Raw genomic sequence first — 16,831 nt, 5'->3', positions numbered from 1 at the left:
AATACACATGATATGGAAGGGTTTTATGAACTGCGCCTTTTTGTGAAAAGGCGGAAAAAAAAGGCGCAAAGCCACTGAAAAATCTCTAAAACTGCACCAGCCCAGACTTAGCTTAGCTTTTTTGGTGGATGTGAAGAGAGAAATTTCAGAAAATGTGACCTGCACAAAATGTATCAAATGCTCAGTGACCATTTAATACATTTGGTGCTCCTACACATTACAGCACACAAAAAAGGTGTAGAAAAAGGCTTCACTTATACCTACAATAATAAATGCTTCACTTACACCTACAATAATAAATGCTTCACTTACACCTACAATAATAAATGCTACATTTACACCTACAATAATAAATGCCGGCCATAGTGACTATCCGTCATCACAGGGTGAATTGCCCCCTGTATTCGAAAACACATTTAAAAAGAATTATTATCATTGATCCCTGGATAACTTGCTCCTTGTTTTCGTACCCATTTACCTGTAGTGACTATCTTATTGCCCACTTTCCTTGTACCTGTTCAAACATAGTGATGTGATGGTTTACATGTAGTCACTACAGTGATCCCTCAACTTACAATGGCCTCAACATACAATAGTTTCAACATACAATGGTCTTTTCTGGACCATTGTAAGTTGAAACCAGACTCAACATACAATGCTATGGACAGTCCAGATCTGTGATACCTGTCAATGAACTGACCAATCAGAATGGGCATTCACTGGTAAAACTCCTGTATTACTGAAGCGTATGCACTGACTGGTGTCTGGTAGCGCCTCCCTACAGTACAGGGAGGTACTACATGTTTTGTACTACTCTTTGGGCCAGGGTTAGCTGCTCTTTTGGATACCAGGTGAGGGCGGCTCCATGTTACTTTTTTTTAGGACATTGCGTGCACTCTACAGGACCCCGAAGAAGCTCCTGTCCTCTACATAGACCAGTGCTTCCCAAGCAGGGTGCCCCCAGCTGTTGCAAAACTACAACTCCCAGCATGCCCGGACAGCCTTTGGCTGTCCGGGCATGCTGGGAGTTGTAGTTTTGCAAAAGCTGGAGGCTCCCTGCTTGGGAAGCACTGACATAGACAGTGATTTACAGCTCCCAGCAGATCTTTCTTACTTTTATATGTAAGGATTTGCTTTATCTATATTAGTTATCTACTTATTTTTCTTTAATCCTCACTTTTTCCTATTTTTGGATGACATTTTGGTGCCTTTAGAACCAATTACCAGGTTTCCATAGTCATGATCTCAACATACAATGGTTTCAACATACAATGGTCGTCCCAAAACCAATTAATATTGTAACTTGAGGGACCACTGTATCTGTAATAACAGGGTATATTTCCCTTTATCATTGTCCGTTTACACATATTCGCTATCTATGATGCCAGGATTAAATGCTCCCTGTACCTGATAATTGATCGGTAAATGACAGAATGTGAATTTATTGATTATCATTGGAAATATAGTTTTTTCATAGAAAAATTACTTTTAATCACATTTAGATGGGTATCGCGTAAATTGACTTCCTCTGACTTATTTTAGCGCGGTATTACTAGTTTAATACGAAACACAAACACAACGATAATCGCTTGGCTAATCGGTAATTGTTTCGCAACTATAACACTGAAATTGCCAATGGAGATTGGTAATAAAAGGATATAGCAATCGTGTCTGGATTCTGTAGGGCACAATATTATAATGCTATTATTAAAGCCTGATATGTTGTATCCAGTAACAGGAACAATATTTACAGTGTTTTGCTGGATCATTAAGGGTTAAAGCATTGTTGCTAGGTAGATGTCGATCTGCTCAGCGAGGAGGATTTCGGGATTTATTTTGCTCTGGTTTGCGCCGCCTCATAGGTTTTCTTTCCACTCGTGCTTCACCGACATCTTTTTGAAGACCATCACCCTTTCAGTTGTATAGGGAAGGCGACGCCAAAATGGCGCCAGTAATGGGGACAATGTGTATATACGCGACTATACCCTCAAGTGGATGAGCCGCTCCTGTAGCAGCTCGGACTTTCCGCTTGGAGTTTGTTCCGTGTGGTCCCCGTAGTTTGAGAAGTGTCTCTGGGTATTGAGTCATGGTAGATGAGCAGCATCTGTACAGGCCGGAGTGTTAGTTGACCGCCGTATAAGGGCGCAGGTAATGGGGACGCCTCTGTAATGAATGGCATGAAGTGAAAGTAACCTACAGAGCTGATGCTGCATGTGTGCAGACGGTGTCCGGGGCTGGTGCTCGGTGCATGGCGTTTATGGGGGTTAACCTGTGTGAATCTGTAACTGTATAGGTTCAGCCACAGTGTGAACACAGGCCAGGTGTGCCAGGGACTTGTAGTTCTTGTTCTGCAGTGACTTCAGCAATGTCTTCTAAGAAAGGAGAAAAGAAGAAGCGGGCCCATATACTGCAGCCTGAGGAGGGCTCCACCGAGTTCACCATGTTCAGTCTGATGACCGAACTGCACGCCAGAGGCATAGAAGATGGTGCATACCGGTGGTGCCTGCAAGAGAAAGCCGATCCCAAGAAGACCGTCATTGTCAACTTCATCCCAGCGGACATGCCCGATGGGGTGATATGTTCTGTGGTGGCCAGAGCCTTGAATCGGGGACTGGTAAGAATTGTGGACTTTATCAAATCAGATGCAATGGCTTATCAGTCCGTTCTTATAGAGGCAGAAGGGGAAATAGGGGAGAATTCTTGCCCAACGCTTATCAGCTGTGATGACTGCCCATTGGGGTACTGGATAATGGCGGCTCCTGTAGAAGATAAGGAAGTGAAGTCCACAGATCCAATAGAAGAGCTTAATGCAAACAAGCCTCTCCCTGCAAGTAATTCCTTACCCACAAGGGACGCTCCCTCTGCAAAGAGCATGTCTGCTGCAAAAGATGCTACCCCTACAGCAAAGGTTGCCCCCCCTGCAAAGGGCACGTCTGCTGCAAAAGATGCTACCCCTACGGCAAAGGATGCCCTCCCTGCAAAGAGCACGTCTGCTGCAAAAGATGCTACCCCTACGGCAAAGGATGCCCTCCCTGCAAAGGGCACGTCTGCTGCAAAAGATGCTACCACTACAGCAAAGGATGCCCTCCCTGCAAAGGGCAGGTCTGCTGCAAAAGATGCTACCCCTACAGCAAAGGATGCCCTCCCTGCAAAGGGCACGTCTGCTGCAAAAGATGCTACCCCTACAGCAAAGGATGCCCTCCCTGCAAAGGGCAGGTCTGCTGCAAAAGATGCTACCCCTACAGCAAAGGATGCCCTCCCTGCAAAGGGCACGTCTGCTGCAAAAGATGCTACCCCTACAGCAAAGGACACCCCGGCTGCTAAGCATTCCCCCCCTGCAAATGGCACATCTGTTGCAAAGGATACTCCCCCTGCAAAAAGAACCCCTGCTGCAAAGGATGTTCCCTCCACCGCAAAGGACTCTACCCCTGCACAGGGCACATCTGCTGTGAAGGATGTCCCCTATGCAAATTGCACCCCTGCTGTAAAGGATGCTACCCCTTCCAAGATCACCCTTACGGCAAAGGATACTCCCCCTCCAAAGGGCACCCCTGCTGTTAAGGATGCTCACCTAGCAAAGAGCACCCCAGCTGCTAAGGATGCCATCTCCACCCCTGCTGCAAACAATGCTATCTCTCCAAAGGGACCACCTGCAGGAAATAATACCCCGGCTGTTCGCCCCCCCAAGGGCACCACTGCCACAAAGGATTCTCCCCAGGGAAAGTGCACCCCTGCTGCTAAAGACCCTTTCTTGGCAAATGGCACCCCTTCCGCAAAGGACCCTACCTCCGGAAAGTGCACCCCTGCAACAAAAACCCCTCCCAATGCAAAGGGCACCCTTCCCATAAAGGACTCTTCCCCCACAAAGGGCACCACTGCCGCAAAGGATCCTCCCCCTAGAAAGGGCACACCTGCCCCAAAGAACAATCCTCCTGGGAAGAGCATCACCCCTGCAAATGTCACCCCCGCCGCTAAGGTCACCTCCACTGCAAAGGGCACCTTTGCATCCAAGAACTCTTCGTCTGCCAAGAATGCTGCTGCTGCCAAAGACTCTGCCTTTGTAAGTGATGACCTGTCCTCTAAGGTGTCTCCAGCCACTAAGAGCAGTGGTCTTAAAGAGGATCTCCAGACTGCTAAAGGTGGTCTCCCTGTGAGCGTGATTATTTCTGCAGAGGACTTGGTGAAGATGCGCTCACAAAACTTACCAGCAAAGGGTCTCCCAGCTGTGACAAAGCCTTCCCCTGAGAAAGACCCGGCAGTGGAAATAAATTCAGACATAAACCTACTTCATAGGCCAATAAACGGGGACAGTGTGCAGACAGAAAGTTCTGGAAGAGTGTTAATAAAGCCAAATCCTATTCCAAATTTTACAAATCCTGGTCGGCCTATGTTCCCTGCTATGAACTTACCCGAGCCGGAGATAAAAGCAGGATCTGATGTTTGGGGAGGTGAGATGTCAAACGGGTTGATGTCAAACAGGTTAATATTTAAATAGTTTATATAAAAAAAATCCTCTATACATTTACAGGGGAATTTTTGAGCAAGTTTTCTGGCGTAAGAAAAAAAAATTGCACATTTGTATAAAAATTTGAAACGTTGGCTTATATGTGCCACTTTGCCTTCTATAGCTTTTGAGAAAGGGGGAAAAACCAGCATGCTAGGCTGTATGCCACAGTACTCCTATACAGTTGTATATGTAGGAGGCGTCCGTCAGAGGTATATACAAAATTGGGATTATATACCTCTGATGTACACAGTTTAGTTAGAATACTCCCTAAACTTACGAGGGTCTAACTAGTCCCTTATTGGATCTTCTGCCGTAGATGTCTAACAGTGGCTTTTCCCTCATCGCTAATGAAATATGAGTGCTCGGGTGAGCTGGGCATGTGTGTGCATGGGGAGGGTGGGGGAGATGGCTGAACAAAAGTTTTCATATGTTTTGCTTAAAGGGTTATTTGCATCCCAGACATTAATGGCGTATGCAGACCCCATCACTGTGATCCATATCTAGCTGTATAACAGGGCTCCACTGACCACATCCGGTCCAGTTATATAAACCTCTACACCAGTGGTCTCCAAACTGTGCCCCTTCTTACATGTTGCAAAACTACAACTGCTATCATGCCCAGACTCTGGGCATGCTGGGAGTTGTAGTTTTGCAATATTTAAGTTTGGAGACCGAGCATCTACCCAAATAAAAATGTCTAAATATAAAATAAAATCTGCACAGTGAATGTAACTCCCATAGAAGTAAATGTGAGTTACAGAAACAGTGTCGTATAGCAAGCTATGGCCTCAGTAGATCACTATGTGACGTTCATTGAGGACACTCTTCTACCCACCCTGACCCTCCGGAGGGGCCTGAAATACATCGTGTGTACATAAAGCATTAAGGCCTCATTCACACCAGCACCACGAAGATCTGTTAGGGCCACTGATAACAGGGCTGGGACGAACGGTATCACAACTGACATCAAAACATCCCGATAGGTGCCATTTAATTTGAGGCCTGTCGGGGTTTCGTTAGATGTCCGTTTCTGTGCAAAACTTTAGCGGAGAAAAAACCTGACATGCACCATTTCTTTTCTCTTCTAAGGGTGGGGTCACACGTAGCGCATCCGCAGCCTATTTGAGGCTGTGGATGAGCTACTGACCGCCCCTAGAATCAGCCTCCTACTTTGCCTATGTGTCCTTCTTTGTCTGCTCGTAGCAGCAATTTGCAGCTATGAGCAGACACAGAGGGAGATGCAAGTCACGCGCACGGATTCGCAGTGTACTCGCAGATATCGCAGTGGCTCCCTCTGCTAGGCCGAGCTGCTGCGATGTCTGAGTACACCGTGCATGTGCCCACGATTCGCAGCTCTGTTTGTGTCTGCTCGTAGCGGCGGATTGCTGCTACGAGCAGACAAAGCAGGAGGCTGACTCTAGGGGTGGTCAGTGGCGCATCCGCAGTGTCAAATACGTGTGACTTTACCTTAAGGTATTGCAGTTCTTGGTCCATTTATTTTTTAATTTTTTTTACGAAAGGACCCAGAACGGCTTGGAGCACAACAGATACCACTGGGTACTGACTGATCCCATTGACTTGAATGGGGTCCGTTAGGGATCCGGTATTTTATTGGAGGTGAGCAAAGAAAAAAAAATAGGACATGCATTATTTTTTTTCTCTCTGCTAAACTCCCGTCATTCCAGCGGACTGACTGATGGCGCTCCACATACCGGAACACAACGCCAGTGCCAATTATTCCTAAAGTCCCATCATTTTAGTGGAATCCGCCAACGACTCTTTGTACGCTCATGTGAACATATCGTCACTCACTCGGTTTGCTGTTAGGCTTTTTTTCTTCTGGTATTATACATTAATATGCAAGAGGTTGGATGTATGTGTTTTTTTTTTTTTTTTTTGTGAAAATATTGATGTTTTTTTTTTTTTTTTTTTTTTTTTGCCAAACACAGTAGTGGATGGAAATAAAGTTTCAACCTATATAAAACCTTTTTCCTTCTATTTGGGTCCACCGCACATGTGCATGCAGCCTTAATTTTCCTCCTAAAACACAGAGCAGTATTATGGCCGTGTGAATACTGTTCTGTTCAACTTTTATTTAATTTTTTTAAATCTGTATGCGAACTGTAAAGCAGTTTTCAGAGTTTCAAAATATACAGAGTATCCACGTAACTAAAGCAGGCGACAGGTTTTTCTCAGTAGATTATACTGGGGACTTTAGAGGCTTGCTGCTAAGTCGGGCCGCCATAAAACAGTTCATATCATCGTTTCCTGATCAGCGTGCTTCCGATTGTTGCAAAACTACAACTCCCAGCATGCCCGGACAGCCAAAGGCTGTCCGGGCATGCTGGGAGTTGTAGTTTTGCAACAGCCCAAGACACGCTGGTTGGGAAACGCTGTTCTACCCCCTTCTGTCCTAAAGGGTTGGTCCTTGTTGCCCATAGCAACCAGTCATGAAGCAACTTTATTTTTGTCAAGTGACAAATACAAAATGAAAACTGTTGCCCATAGCAACCAATCAGATTCCGCTTTTCGAGAAATAAAAGCCAAAATCTGGTCGCAATGGACAACTGCTCCGCTGTTCCTTCGCACAAGTTTTTTTTCGATAAATCTCCCCACCCCCAAAGTGTTTGCTGAAGGCCTCGGGTTTTGTTAGCGAAGCTTCTCTAGTTCTGTCAAAGTGGTGAGCTTTGGGTACAGCCTGACTAAGTAGCCACCCCAAAATTCTCAACAATATATTGGTATGTTTTGCTCATGAATAAAATAAACATAAAGGGGAAGATTTATCAAAACCTGTATAGAGGAAATGTTGCCCATAGCAACCAGATTTCTTCTTTCATTTTGAAGAGGCCTTGTTAAAAATGAAAGAAATCTGGTTGCTATGGGCAACTGGGCAACATTTCCTCTGCACAGGTTTTGATAAATCTCCCCCAAAAATCACTACCCTACGTAAAATGACTGAAACGCGACGAATGATAGGGCTGGTGTGGCCCAAATAGAGGTGCAGATTGTCGCAGCATGTAAACTAGCCTCCACTTTTAGTATCCTTAGTCGCAGCGAGACGTCACATGACCACAAATCATCGTGCAGCCCAAGGGTTAATTTTTCTGATCTAACTTTAGGTAGATACATTTCTGAACATATTGAAGGGGGGGGGGGGGGGATTTATCAAAACCTGTACAGAGGAAATGTTGCCCATAGCAACCAGATTTCTTCTTTCATTTTGAAGAGGCCTTGTTAAAAATGAAAGAAGAAATCTGGTTGCTATGGGCAACTGGGCAACATTTCCTCTGCACAGGTTTTGATAAATCTCCCCCAAAAATCACTACCCTACGTAAAATGACTGAAACGCGACGAATGATAGGGCTGGTGTGGCCCAAATAGAGGTGCAGATTGTCGCGGCATGTAAACTAGCCTCCACTTTTAGTATCCTTAGTCGCAGCGAGACGTCACATGACCACAAATCACCGTGCAGCCCAAGGGTTAATTTTTCTGATCTAACTTTAATTAGATACATTTCTGAACATATTGAAGGGGGGGGGGGGGTTTATCAAAACCTGTACAGAGGAAAAGTTGCTTAGTTGCCCATAGCAACCAATCAGATCGCTTCTTTCATTTTGCAGAGGCCTTGTTAGGCTGCATTCACACAGCCGTCTAGACCAGTCCCGTCGTTCTCCCGTCAAAAATAAAAACGCAATAACGCAATAATAATGCAAACGGATGTTATCTATTTGGATCCGTTATTCAGTTAATAAACCAAAAAAACTTTTTTTTGGTTCTGAGGGTGACATTAAAGGCTCATTAGTTTTCCCTAGACTTCAATGTTAAATTTACTGTATTTGTTTTTTTTCTTCCATTTTTTTTTTTTTTTTTTTTGACGGGAGAAAAAATACTGCATGCACCGTCTTTTCTCCCGTAAAAAAAAAAAAAAAGGGAAATGAGTGCAGACGTGTGCAAACGCATGTGGAAGGATTGTAAAAAAAAAAAATCACGTTGACATCAATGGGATTATTTTACAACCGTTTGTAATCCGTTTACAAGCAGCAACAACGGAACCAAAATGGGGAAAAAAAGAACGGGGACAGACGGCCGTGTGAACGCACCCTTAAAAATGAAAGAAGCAAGTGGACTGGTTGCTATGGGCAACTGGGCACTTTTTTCCCTCCTGGGCAGGTTTTGATGACTACAAAATTGAAACAGTTGCTGTTAGAAGGTGCATGGTCTAGACCTCGGCGGCCATGTTGTCTGGTTCGGTTTTATCTGTGACTTACGATGTAACATTACATCGTTTCTGAGACCTTGAGATTCCATTGTAGGGGCAGCAGGAATATTCTTACCTCCACACATCCCGGGGGCCATGCCAGGTCTAGTTCACTCTTAACCCTTTTTTTTCTTGCAGATACTATACATAATAATAATTTGTTATAACTGTTTTCACTAATCTGTTCTGTCACCCACAGGATTTTCTATGGAGAGACAAATACGGAGAGAAGATATTGAGAAGGGCTTGCAGTTTATTCAGTAAGTGCCATGTTTGATGTCTTACGTGTCTGGTCTAAGCTTCAGGTTCATTTATGACGATGTCTCTTACTTTTACCAGATCTACCATCCCATTTCATGGAACTGAAGATGATTACAAGGTAAATACACTGCACACGTACATACAGTCCATTCTTATTTCTGTTGCTTCCTGCAATATGGGAAACATAAAGTACTCTCTTTATTCATAGGCTTTGTGGTCATCCATTATTTGGATGGTCATACGCCCCCGAATAAAGCGGACTAGAACCGATGGAGTGCCCTTTTTGGTGCTGCCTCATAAGGGTATGTCCACACATGGATAACTGGCAGCGGGTTTCCTGCTGCGAGTTTCGCTACTATTCCCTTCAATGGGTCAGTGGAAAATCCACTATAGTGGCAGATCAACTCCAGACCCATTGAAGAAAATGGAAGCAAAAATCACAGCGGATTTCAAGTTCTCAAAGTGTGAACATACCCTAACACTGCTGCCAGTTCGTTCTAGGAAGTGGTGGGAGGATATACCCTCAAAGTGTGAAAAGTCCTTTAGACAGTGTTCACACCTTCAGGTTTTTTTGTGATTACTGAATTCAAAGCCAGGATCAGAAAAAGAAAGACAGAGGATTTTTTTTTTTCCCCTCTGTATTCATAATTTGCAAATAAAAACCTGAACGTGTAAGCACACCTTTAGTACAACATGATAGGGTCTTATTATTATTTTTTTAAATTTCCCATTGAACCCAATGCAATTTTTATGGGGTGAATTTGTATACCTATCTACTTAAAGATAATTGTAAAGGTCAATGCAGCACTACTATACCACAGATGCACGGTGCCAGCGCCCCGACCAGATCACAGTCCATGCAATAGAAGAAAATGATGCAGCACTCAAAAAAATTTTGAAAAAACTATAAATTTATTCCTTCATGTCCAACAGGAAAAAAGTGATGTTTCAGCTCCTCAATGGAGCTTTTTTCAAGCATGCTTGAAAAAAGCTCCATTGAGGAGCTGAAACGTCCCTTTTTTTTCTGTTGGACATGAAGGAATAAATTGATAGTTTTTAAAAAATTTTTTGGAGTGCTGCGCCATTTTCTTCTATCTACTTAAAGGGCTAGTTCACTTCTAGAAAAGGATAGGGGATAAAGATGACTGATCGCTGGGGACCCCCGGGATCTTGGCTGCAGCACCCCGCCGTCATTACTGCACAGAGCAATGACGGGCGATACAGGGGCCGGAGAATCGCGAGGTCACAAGCCGCCCATCGTGACATCACGATCCGCCCCCTTAATGCAAGTCTGTGGGAGGGGGTGTGATGGCCACCACGCCGCCTCACATAGACTTGTATTGAGGGGGCGGGCCATGACGTCACGATGCTCCGGCCCCTGTATCGTCCGTGATTACGCACAGAGCGAGTTTGCGAGTCCCATTTTACCAATGCCGTTTCACACCTTATGCCGTTTCACATCTTACCCTCTGAAGAAGCAGGTGTAAAATGGCGGAGGGGCAGGGGTGTGTGCAGTCTTCTTTGTGGATTTGTTTCTATGTTTTCTTCCCTTTTTTCTTTTTTTGCATTGTGCTCTCACCCTACTTTCTGGTGCCCTATTATAGGCCTTTTCTAATGTGTCTGTTGAATCGGTTGTTTCCTCTATCTATAGTGTGCTTATTTAGCAGCCATTATTATCAGTTATGTCATGCAGCTGACCCAGTACATATAGCAGTGTTTCCCAACCAGGGTGCCTCCAGCTGTTGCAAAACTACAACTCCCAGCATGCCTTTGGCTGACGGGGAGAAACGGACATGGGTGTGATCAGCTGCTGCTGTATCACATTTAATATAATACTGTCAGTGTTTCCCAACCAGGGTGCCTCCAGCTGTTGCAAAACTACAGCTCACAGCATGCCCGGACAGCCAAAGGCTGTCCGGGCATGCTGTGAGTTGTAGTTTTGCAACAGCTGGAGGCACTCTGGTTGGGAAACACTGACCTATAGTCTTGTTATTATTTTGCCATAACATAGTGAGCACATTATACTTGTTTTGTTTATTCTCTATTATCTCACCAATGTACTTTTTTTGTTTTGTTAGTTTATATCTCTGGATATAAATAAAATGTAGATATTTTTCATACTAACTGGTGTCTGGTGTTTTGATATAAGTAGTAGTTATTGATTTTTTATTTTTATTTTAATCCTTCTTTATTTGTTTACTTGTAGAAAATGACATATTTCTAAATACAATATTGTTAAAAAGACATTTTATTGTTGTTTTGTATACAATCAGGCTATGAGTACAATATTTGCCCGGTTATTAGTTATGAGTTTTTATTTATTTGTAAAATGCAAAAGCTAACCTGAAGGCTCAACATGTGATCTTTTGTCAGCGTTTCCTACAAAAGCTGGTTGAGGACCTGTTTACAGAGGGCAATGCGCTGCACCGTGAAGGGGAAGTGAAGCTGGCTTTAGGGCAGTATACTGAAGGACTGACTGTAGCTGACTATGCAGCATCTGAGGAACTTGTCCTATCTCAAGAACTGCTGTGCAGACTACTTGTGAACCGATCCTGTTGCTATTTTTCCATGGTAAGTGTAAACTAACAGTTCTACTTTTGTCCATCGGCTGTGTGAGCTGCAACACCACAACACTCCTAGGGAAGGGGAGTGCAAAATCTGTAACGGGGTCTCTCAATTACAGTGGTCCCTCAACATACGATGGTAATTCGTTCCGAACGAACCATCGTTACTTGAATTTATTGTATGTTGAGGGATCCGTGCAATAATAATATACAAACTTATACTCGCGTGTCCCCGCCGCTCCGGACTGTCACCGCTGCCCTGGATTGTCACTCTCCATCGCCGCCATCATGTCCCCGGGGTGTCCCTGTCGCTCCGGACCGTCACCGATGCCCTGGATCATCGCTCTTAATCGCAGTCATCACATCGCTGCGCATTCCGCTCCTATTGGATGACGGGACGGCGTTCACAGCGTTGTGATGACGGAGAGCTACAGCTATGCAGCGGAGCATGAAGAGGACGGTCTGGAGCAGCGGGGACAGATGAGTGACACTCACTGGAGCACACGGGGCACGGTAAACGGCTATCCGGTGACAGCTGAAACAGTCTGCGCTGCCGTATAGCCGTTTATGCGATGGCCCCGACATACAAAAGCATCGTATGTTGATGCTGCCTTCAACATACCATGGCCTCTGAAAGGCCATCCTATGTTGAAATGATCATATGTCAGGGCCATGGTAAGTCAGGGGGGGTCACTATATAATGCTTAGAGTACCTGTCATGAGCTTGATGTATTTTTTTATTCCCCCAGTTCACTCCCTTCATCATGATAATAACAATAAAGACAGTTGGTGGATTATTTTCTCGGTCGCTCTTCATTGGGGGATACCGATACTAATGGGTATATGCTCTTGCCACTAGGAGGCACTGACACTAGGAAAACAAGTTGGCACCTCCCTGGCAGGATATACCTGCCCACATGCAGTGAGGTAATGAGTTTTAGCTAGTGTCAGTAGGAGGCAAGACACATGTCTGGGAGCTCCCCAGACCTGGTCTTTTTTTTTTATTATTTTCTAGTAAGGCTGTTAAATTAGGTTTCTATGTCCCTTTTGTTTCCTTTTAGGTGGGGGTTCAGGAGCATGGCGCTACCTGTTCCCCATATGCGACAGGGACACAGAACATGAGAGTATGGATTGTCAACCCCTTATCGCCAACGGCCAGCGCCTGGAGGTTGTACCCTTGGTCCGGGTCCCCCACTGCCCCTGCTCGCCCTGCTATCTTAGCCTGGTATGATGCAGAGAGGCCATAAGCTGGTTGAAGACTTGAGGGTGAGTATAAGAAGATGGAACCGTGGGTGGGTATGCACTACAACCCCCTTTCCCCCCTCTCCCCCCCCCCCCTCTTGCTCATCCAGGGGTCCCCTTCCTCTCATGTGCCCAGCTCCTCAGCTGCCATTACACGGGGCTTTACTGGGCTGGACCCTTCATGGCCTCTGGCGCCTTCCTAGAGGGGGCAATCTGGTGAACCTTCCCCTTCGGGCCACACATCTCTACACATGTATTACGGCCAGGAACAGTGCCCTGGCCACGTTATCTTCACTACCGGCCGGAGACTATGCTGTTGCCCCAGTTTCAGTCTCTGAGGCAGCGGATCTCTGGTCCCGCGTGGCTGTCCACTTCCCCAGTGGGGGCGTTATCTGCCCGCTTACTACCTTGAGCAGCCAGGCCCAGTGTCCTGGCTGCATTCTTTATTAGGTTGACCAGAGACCTATAGCTGCAGGCAGCAGGTCTCCGGTCCCACGCGGCTGACCGCGTTCTCAGTGCAGGCACACCAGCCTGCTTAATAATATCTGCTGCGGCCAGGCGCAATGTCCTTGCCGCGTTCTTTATGGGCTGACCAGAGACCTACAGCTGCAGGCAGTGGTTCTCCGGTCCCATGTGGCCTACTGCCCTCAGTGCTCCCCATGCAGTTGGGCGCTTTTCTAGTGGGGGAAGAATCGGCCACGTCTTTCACCCAGTTCCCCAGCCCTCTTCCTGTAATGGCCAGATAGTGTGGCAAGCGCCCCGTACATGCGGCCGGGTGCCACATCTTACCACAAGTCCCCCCCCCCAATGCTTCTACTAGTCTGAGGCCGGCTCCGGGGGCGGTGTTCTTCTAGTGCGCCCTCCCTTCTCGGCAGGCTGTGCTGTCTGTTAAAATGTGAAAACATTTTTAAAAATTCACCACTGGTCATTCAGACCGTTTGGTGGTGTTTGGTGCCCTCTCGTGGCCATCAATTGTATTGCACCTTGTATTTTTCATTACTTCTTGAGCTTCCTCTTGTGGCAACCAAACGCTATTACAGCCTTGGCCTGTCACATCTGTTCTTATCAGTTTAATATTTGCAGGGTCCCTTTTCTACGGACGGAATCGGAGGCCTGCTTTATTCCTTCAGTCACCCTGTACGTGGCCTGCCTTAGACTATTTACATTACATTGTCAGTTGAGGTATGCCTCTGGCATATCTATTTTTTGCAGGGTTCTCATTCTGTCAGGGAACACTTGCGCACCAACGTGGCGATTTACTGCCAGGGATTTCTCTATCCCTTGGAAACTTTCAGGGATATATTCAGGGTCTACTACTGAGTGCCATGCCATCTCATGCACGTCGTGCCCACGGCCGAATTCCAGTCCCTCCCTACCGAGGCAAGACACTGGTCGGATGCCATTGCAAGAGTTTTTTTGCATTCCTGGCGGACACTCTGTCAGGTCTGCCGGTCACCCACCATGGGGGTGTTCTGGCGTGTCATACAATGATTCCCTCCTCTACAGGCTGCCGCATCTGTGGCTAGGGCTCTGTGGCCTCCCGTCTAGTGCGAGGTCTCCGTGGAAGTGTCCCTGCGTGGGCATGGATTGGTCCTGATGTCGATATGCCAGACAGTAGTCTTGCCTGTCACTCATCTCTCAGCTTTCGCGTCCGCAGCTGGCACTCCGGTACCCTACTGCTTATGCAAGGTGTCCGACAGAGTGACCCGTTGGCTACTATGGACCCATACCAGTAAGCCAGACAGTGGTCTACGTGGTCTTCTCAGCCGCTTGTCACTCATCACTCAGCAGATGTATCTGAGGCTGGAGTTCCAGTACCCAACTGCTGTGGAGGTGTACAAAGACGTGTCCCAGCGTGTCCTATGGACTCTAGACAGGGTACAGGGATGCATTCAGATGCTCTTCAGCCACCCCTGATCTCCCAAGGTGGCGGGGATACTATCTAACGCTCCTAGGCCTCCCCTCCCACATGCGGCAATGGGGCACAGTGATCGCCTATCTGGCTGTCCCCTTTTATCCAGCACCTTGAAGTGTACTTGTTCAGCAAGACTGTTGTCTGCACGGTTTTCATCACTGTCGGTCTCCCATCTCAGGGCTGCTCCATCCTTGGTCAGATCTTTGGTACCTCTCTGCTGGTATAAGGACTCTGGATGAGAGTCCCTGCAGGTACTCGGGACTGATGAGTCAACCAAACTTTCATCTGCTGGGTCTCTTTCACCGGCAGGTCACTCGTTAGTTTGGTTGTACTTCCAATACCCCACTTTCTGTAGGGGGTTTGATGGAGTGACCCTGAGCATTCAGGAATCCTATACCAGTCAGCCCGACGGTTGTCTGCATGGCCTACTACTATTACGTTGGGTCCACTACCACGCCGCCCACGCCGTGGACGATAGTTCAGGTTATCCACTGCCAAGGTGTAGTTACGAGTGAGTCTCCCCATGTTGCTCCATGGGCCCTATACAATACACCACCTACTGGTTCGCGGGGTTCCCTCCTTTACCAGGTTCCTCCCTACATGCTTGCCGCTCTCAAGGCTGAAGACTGGTAACCCACTTCGGTGTGTGATTCTGTTTCCTGCACCTGGTGTGGCCATGGTCCCTATGCCAGATAGCCAGACTGCGTCTGCATGGTTTTCTACCCCGCCAGGTCACCTTCCCCATTCTGGCCGCTCCTGCGATTACAGACCGGTGACTCATTTTCCAGGTGAAGTTCCAAAGAGAATTGTCTCGGTGGTTTAATTGGATCTTTTATACTTGGCAGCCAGACTCTGTAGGTTTCTGGCTCCACATACATCCTTCATCCCTTGCATCTGTGACAGCAGTCCATTCATCCTTCATCCCTTGCATCTGTGACACCATTTGGAGCTTGGGTGTGGGCGTTTCCTGCAGGTTCCATGGTCTTTCGCAGAAACAGCAGCATTCTCTGTTCCCCTTTCTAAGGGCCAACAGTTGTCTGCTAGGGGCATGGTTGTGACACCATTCTGCCAGACTTTTGAATGTCTGCGATTTCTTTCGCGTCTGCAGTCTTGGTACCCCACTACCATTGTGCGATAACCATGTCTGTGTCCCTTCATATGCTAGGCCACTCTGCACATGTAGAGGCCACCTCCACTTTTTTTTTTCTGTGGGGTGTGCCTCGGGCCTTCCTGGGATCTTGTGTCCACAGGTTTAGGTGGTTGAACTCCTCTCCTCTGGGCAGGCATTCATGATTGAGCTACTCAGTCGGTTTAGCCCCCCCCCCCCCATGCCTCCCGGTATCTGTCCTGGGTTTCCGGTCCAGGGTGGTTCAGACGACAGCTCTGTTGTCTTAGGAAATGACCAGAATGGCTCCGTTGATGCCCTTCTGGTCCAGGGTTACACCGGGTTGGGGTGTTCCTCTCAACGCTTTGGGTGTGTGTGCGCTTCTTACTTCCATTCGTAGTCAGGACTCAAATTACCTCCTCCTTTCCTTGATATGCTGTTGCAGGATTCCTGGGGACTACGTCCACCCAGTACTTTGCCCCCCTTATCTTCAGGTGGCATTTCACTGCTCCTATAGTGCCTGGCGCACTTTGATCATCCCCCTTCCACAGGGGGTACAGGGTTTAGGGAGCTTGGCATAGTCTGGGCCTAGGTTTCATAGCGACCACCCCTTGTTTTCCCTCCTCTATATAGGTGGGGTACCTGGCTGGGCCCTTGTTTTTTGCTGAGAGCAATCAACTGAGCTGTGCACTTTTGTAGCCTTGCTCTCTTCCGGTTTCTTGGGTATCTACTGCTGCTCATGCAGACTTGGCACTCTCCTCTGTTGGAGGAGTTTATGCGATCTTGTATGGCCCGCCGACAGCCGGTCTAGCACCGTCTGTTGTTTGGGTCCTTCCGTTGCTCTCCTCCTCCCTCTGTGCAATCTCACTGGGGGGGGGGGGGATTTGTTCCTCCTTCCTTGTCGGTGTCAGTTGCGCTACACTGACTACAGTTTTCTGGAGTTACCTTCCCTTTGGATTGGGTTCTCTTGTTTTTGCCC

General features: G+C 46.9%; 1 protein-coding gene across 5 annotated transcripts in view; it reads left to right on the top strand.

Moving 5' to 3' along the window:
- The first annotated feature begins 2,161 nt into the window (after positions 1-2,161).
- The window catches only part of ZC3H7B (zinc finger CCCH-type containing 7B), a 97,279-nt gene continuing 82,609 nt past the window's right edge, over positions 2,162-16,831 (top strand). For 2 of the 5 annotated variants that reach the window (XM_056523996.1, XM_056523995.1), the window contains exons 1-4: positions 2,163-4,448; positions 8,965-9,025; positions 9,105-9,144; positions 11,400-11,597. In XM_056523996.1, the coding sequence (XP_056379971.1) occupies positions 2,366-4,448; positions 8,965-9,025; positions 9,105-9,144; positions 11,400-11,597 (2,382 nt within the window). In that variant the 5' untranslated portion in view covers positions 2,163-2,365. Of the gene's footprint in view, positions 4,449-8,537; positions 8,869-8,964; positions 9,026-9,104; positions 9,145-11,399; positions 11,598-16,831 lie in introns of those variants that run through there. The other 3 variants (XM_056523998.1, XM_056523997.1, XM_056524000.1) reach the window with 3 other exon arrangements.

Source organism: Hyla sarda, chromosome 6, assembly GCF_029499605.1.
Source record: "Hyla sarda isolate aHylSar1 chromosome 6, aHylSar1.hap1, whole genome shotgun sequence".
Classification (NCBI taxonomy): domain Eukaryota; kingdom Metazoa; phylum Chordata; class Amphibia; order Anura; family Hylidae; genus Hyla; species Hyla sarda.
This window is presented reverse-complemented; position numbering and strand designations above follow the sequence as displayed.